Source organism: Manacus vitellinus, unplaced genomic scaffold (assembly GCF_001715985.3).
Source record: "Manacus vitellinus isolate BGI_N305 unplaced genomic scaffold, ASM171598v3 scaffold_13_pilon, whole genome shotgun sequence".
NCBI lineage: Eukaryota > Metazoa > Chordata > Aves > Passeriformes > Pipridae > Manacus > Manacus vitellinus.
In genome coordinates this window covers 17,681,071-17,687,070 of record NW_021938999.1, presented here as the reverse complement: position 1 = coordinate 17,687,070, position 6,000 = coordinate 17,681,071, and the positions used below count along the sequence as shown (strand labels likewise).

At 43.0% G+C, this 6,000-nt stretch overlaps 1 protein-coding gene across 1 annotated transcript in view; it reads right to left on the bottom strand.

Annotated features, from left to right (window-relative positions):
• Window positions 1-1,067: 1,067 nt before the first annotated feature.
• The window catches only part of CCDC3 (coiled-coil domain containing 3), a 36,808-nt gene continuing 31,875 nt past the window's right edge, over window positions 1,068-6,000 (bottom strand). Inside the window, 1 exon segment of the mRNA XM_008926177.3 lies at window positions 1,068-3,616. Coding sequence (XP_008924425.3) covers window positions 3,341-3,616 — 276 coding nt within the window. The 3' untranslated portion in view covers window positions 1,068-3,340.

The following is a 6,000-nucleotide window of genomic DNA, read 5'->3' as shown; positions in this document are numbered from 1 at the left end:
CCTCTCCCTCTCCCTCTCCTTCTCCTCTCTCCTCTCTCCTCTCCCCTCCCCTCTTCTCTCCTCTCCTCTCCTCTTTTCTCTCTGTCCTTGTCACTATTGCTCTGTCCTGTTACAATTAATTTTGCTTTCAGTTCTTTTCATCCTCTGGATCCATCAGAAAAAATTGATTTGTCCACAAAAGCATCCCTAAATTCCTCCATGGGTAACACAGATGCCAAAAATCCCATCCTTGTCTTCAATTCTGGCTTCGTCTGCTCTGAAAACCCCTAGCACTGGCCCTGCAGATGTTCTGGCAGCCTTCAAGCTCCTGATATGTTTTGAAAAAGCAGATGTTATTAATTTGTAAAGCATCTTTGAACTTCTCATGGTGGCCTGAAACTTTTGGTGTTGTTTCTAACCAAGTGGTGGCGGGGGGAGTTGTATCTTTATTTTTTACCAGGATGTTTTTGGGTTTCTACACCACCTCTTGCCAACCCACCCAGCTATGCCAACCTCCTTTGCATTTCAGCACCTCAGTCCCTCCAGCATAACTCTTCGAGAGGAACATACTCAGACATGTCTTTTACATTAACTTTGGAAATGGTGTGAAATTTTCACCCTTTTTACAGGCTTCCAGATTAGCTGATCCCTGAAGTTGCTATAGATTGGGTCTAAAAATTATAGTATGTGTCAAGCTCTGTGTGATGTGTACCAACCTGGACAGACATAATCCGAATTCCTCATCCCACTTGTGTTTCCTGCATGTACAGCCTCCCTGGTCACTCTCTGGATACTGTCACCAGCAGGGACAGGCAATCAGTGGTGACACTTTAATAGCATTTTCATTTGGGCTTGACATCCCCTGTTACTTGTCCAGTGGGTTAACTTGTGATCTGATCTGACTGCTACTCCTTATCTCTGGAAATGATCCAAACACAAGCAGGAATGACAGGAAAAAAACTCACGAGGAAACAATATTGTCGTATTTTGTACCCAGTAAGGACATTTTGGATTACATTTGGACTTTGCATTGGGAGGGGCTGGTTTTGTTTTCTTTGCAAAGTAACAAAATTCTCACAAAATCAACGAGGAGAACAAAATGTTTTACTTTTTTTTTAAGCTAAACAGAGCGGGAAATAGGAAGAAAATTGCAATCTTTTCATCAAGTGACAAAAATACCAGCCAAAAGGAAAAGATACTCAACACTGTGTTTGGAAAATCTGTAAGCATAGCAAAGGTGTAGCCATATTAATTATACTTTCTCAGCTTTATACAAACATTTATAATACATGAATGAATACCAGAGCGAATATTTTTCTTAACAAAAAATTAAAGCACAAGCTTTTAATACCTATCCCAGGAAAATCAGTTCATTTATTTAAACAGCAGTTCAGAAACCAGAAACAAACCAATAAAAAAGTAGTTACTTTTCTATGGATTTAAATTTTGGGATTTAAAACTCCTGATGGCTTCTAGGGAAGCCTTAGTTCTGTAGAAATTCTCAGGAAACAGCATTGCTGACTACAGCATAAAACAACTCAAATTGTGCTGATGTGGTAGGAGAAGCCTTTGAAACCAGTGGAGCTCGTGGAGGAGTCAGAATCATAAGAAATGCCAATATTATTTCAAGACGGGGAAAAAAAAAAGCTGTATTTCCAAAAGGAGCCAAACTGGAGGGTAATGAGAGTCAATTTCTGAGTTCATCTTGGCCTAAAGCTCACGTTTGAAAGCTGATAGGGGCTTTTCCAAGCACAGGAATAGTTAAAGTGTGGTCCAGCAGGGCTGTAGCCTGGATATACTCTAATTTTGAGTGCTGAGACCATGCAGTGATCTGGTAAATTGTGGAGCATTGGGAGCAGAGCAGTGGTTTCCACAGTGCTATTTCTGAAGGTCTCACCTCTGTATTAAAGATCATCTGGACCAGGACCAATTCACCTTGCACAAACTGGGTTTAGCCCTGGCAGACTGTGAGTGTTGCCCAGGGCTGGGCAAGGACCATCTGCCCCTGTCAAAAAGCATGAACCATATCTGCACTTGGGTCTCATGCTCAGAGTAAGAAAAACTATCTTGAGAAAGGAAATAAAACAGAAAAGCTCTTCTACCTTTCTCTCCCTATGGTGCCTTGTCACGAAGGAAGGTTGGGTGAGTACCAAGACCCAAAACATGATTCATTAACACAGTTGAAAACATTACCAGCCACAGATACTGATGCCTTAATCTACACTGCTTGAGCAGAATTCAGTGTGTAAATGTCTACTAAAGGATATGATGGATTTTTTTTTTTACAAGATAACCAAGGAACAGGTTTTACTTCATATTTTAAGAAATTAGACTATATCAAATGTGTAATAAAAATATTTTCTATAGGATTTTAAAATATATACATATAGAAACTACCTAAATTTTTAATGCCCTGTTGATATTGATGTGGTCTCTACAGTCTCTAAGTGTAACTAAGTGAGGCTGCCCAGCAACCTCCATTATACCTCAAACAGTGACTACAAAACTTATCCACACTGTAAATTAAACCTGCTTGAAAATGGGATCTGAAATTGTCTGCTGGGCCTGATCCAACACCCACTAAGACAGGCTAAGTCCACTTCTGACTGCAGGAGCTGGATTAGGACCTAGACACAGTCCCAAAATTATTTGGTTTCCAAACAGGGTGGCTGACCAATGATAAAGGCACCTGAGGGAGTTACTAAGAGCCTTGAGGCACTTCTTGGTAAAATTAAAATTATTAGATATTTTCTTTAGAATATTTAGAGTCATATAGAAACAGTCTTAAGACAATTTGGGTACATCTATACTTCATGTTGAAGAGAGACCTAAACTGACTGTGTCTCAGACATACCCTTTGCCCAGACAGTGGATGTAGACTTAAGTCAAGCTTAAGCAAGGTTGAAAGCTTGGACATGATGATGGAGCAAAGAGCATTCATGCCTCCATCCTTCCCACAGCATCCATGTCTACACCCCCAGGCCTGCCTTGCCCAGCCCGTGTGGAGGAGGTAAGCTGGCAAGAAGAGCTTCTGTGTCAAGTGCCTGCAGTGGCCCATGGGGCTGGGCTGGCACTTCCCTCAAAGACAACCTAAAACTGGTGGTGGAGGCGAAGGTGGGTGAGGAAGGAGAAGCACAGATGACTGTCTGGCCCTGTGTCCACTGAGGACAGCGAGGACTCAGCTTTGGGCTGTGCCAAATCCAGTTGGCATTCCTGTTTAATCCTGTGCCTAAAGGAAGTTCAGATTCATTTCCCATGCAAGGTTTGAAAAGCACAGCATAGACAAGGTGTGAGGGCCAGATGCTGATCTAATGCAGGCAAAGTTCACCACTATCCTTGGCCTGAGCACTTACCCCTTGCATTATACTTTCAGGTAGGTAGCATGGGAGTTCTCCTGCTTCAAAGAGTTAATGTAGGGGATTTGGCCACCTGCAGAGGAAAGTTTCTCACTGAGCTTTCGGTTCACCAGTTCCATGTGCCTGGTGTTTTTCCTGGCTTGCCGGAGGGACCTCTTCACTTTCTTCACTCGGTCTCGCAGCTGCTTGTTGCGCTTCTCCAGCGTCGCCACCTTCTGCTGCAGCTTCTTCACTCTGTCCTCCTCCTCAAACAGGGCTTTCTGCACCGAGGAGCACATGAGCTGAGGGGACAGCAGAAGGGAGACAGCAACAGGTGAGCTCTACACAAAAACTCACCAAAGCAAGTTACACAAAACTTATCAAATTCAGGTATTCCTTGAAACACTTCACAGCTTTTCAAAAGCAGAATGTCTTTTTTTTTTTTCAGAACTCTTATCCTTTTTTATACCTTTTTTTGGTAAGATCGTCTCTTTCACTTCTGTACTGAGATAAGACTCAAAATTGCCGATCTTAATTATACTAGTGATTCACAATTACTTTTATGAACTGTTTTGGCAGACCTATCCAGCCCACTGAGGCTACATTGAATTTATGGAGGAAGGTTGCCCTATTTCTGATATGAAACTGGAGTTCAGGCCAAGGGGTGTCACTTTTGGAAAGCTCTAGATTTGATTTAGCTTAGCACCCCTTCAGAAACCCCAGATTCTAATGAGAGTCTGCCCTTTCTCTTTATGTCAACATGTGAAATAAAGACAGCACCTGCAAAAGAGAGAACTGGTTATTTTCCTTTTCAAGAACAGAGGTGTCTCAAATATCTCATTATATGAGCTTCTTTAAGACAAAATCCTGAAGGGTAAAATCTCAGCAATATAACTTTAAAAGAGGGGATTATTTAGGGGGGATCATTGGCTGAAAACTGCCCCCTCCCACTCTACCCTATACCAGCTTACTGCAATATTGCCCCCAGTAGGGACATCAGGCTCTTGATGTTCACTCATGATGGTGGCTCTTAGCCAGGAAATGAAAAAGAGAGACAGCTTCAAAGGTGCTGCCTCCAATGCATCACTAGAAGAGTAGCTCACAGGACATTTTCAAATCCACTGGCTTGGATGATGATCCAAATGCAAGACATCTGTTGGACAATTGTTCATCTTCTGCTACCTCATCCTAGGATGACCCAAAAGGTCTGTCTCATCTCAGCTGTATGTGATTGCCATGTTTATGGTCTCTTGTTTGTCACTTGTTTCATTTTTGTAGGGGCAGCAACAGGAATGAGAAACACCAGCTACAAAGGTTGCTGAGTAGTTTCAATGCAAGGGAGTTAAGTTCCTTATACACAGTGTACTGGAATGGGATTCAGCTAGTGCTCTTAAGCAGCTAAAAGTGAGACAGGTCTGGGCTCCTCTCTCTCTGTTTCCCCTGTATTATCTGCAGAGAGAGATAACCTTCAAGAAGTTGACCTCCACCTCCCAGGGCAGAGGGAGGAAACACTCTCGGAACACAACCCTCTCCTTTTACTGACCACAAAGGCACCAAGTTCCACTTTTTCTACTGAAACACATTTTCTAGGCAGAAAAAGCGGAGGTACCTGGAGCTCAAGGACAGTCCCAGCAAAAAGTTCCTGATTTAGGGGAGCCACAATGAAATCTATTTCTGCCCAGGGTCGTGTGCCTCCTTCCTTTCTATTTTCTCCGGAAATCATCCTGAGATATTTTATTCTGCATGTGGGACTTCCATGTGGTTGCTGCACTTGTGCACTGTGAGGGAAGGCAGTGTCTTCTGATGGACTGATCTTCTAAATACATCTAGAAATTTTTTTAATGTGTGTCAAGCACTCCTGGAGTCTGGATGGGCTTTCTCTGGCAGAACATTTGGAACAGACGGGGAATCTAAATAAACAAGTAAATCCTCACTGTGATAATGAAGGATTACATGTTTCTTTCCATCTTACTTTGTAGTATTTTCAAAAACCAAAAGTTGGGGAAGGAGCCCACTTTGATGAATAACATTTCATTTGCTTTGGAAACCCCCAGCAGTGGGAAACCACGGCCAATCAACACAAACACACCAACTGCTTGCAGTCCCTTGGAAGCTCCTGTTTCTTGTGCAGATGCACTGCAGGGCTTTGCTATAAGGCAAATGCTTGCCCCTAGTGTTCTCTCACTGGGGCTCTTTTACAAATGCATGCTAGGGAGATGGGGAGCTCACAGATAGAGGGCCAGAAATTGCACTGAAGAGGAGGGAATTTGGTTTTGATCACAGCTCACTCCAAGTGCTGCTTGAAAACAGCCAGCACATCTTGGCTCTTGTGTTTGGCAAACTCTTGCAAAACCTCAAGCAGAGCTATTCTTGAACTTAAATGCCTGTAAAGGAGGACATCGAGTTAGGGAAATATGTTTGTTGGGAAGACACGAGGTGGAAACTCTACTTCATGAGGGATTTCCTGCATTTTCCATGGATGCATGATAGGATATGACTCTGGCATATCCTATGCCAGAGTCCAATGCAGAGGAACAAACAATTCATGCAGTTGAAGTGGGAGATTGTGTGAACCCAACTGTGTCTCATCTGTCTGGGTTGGCTGGTGGGGGAATGGTAATATCTGATGGCAGACATCAGGGATGGCATTAGCCTCATCCCAGAGGCTCTCTCAAACCTTTTGAGG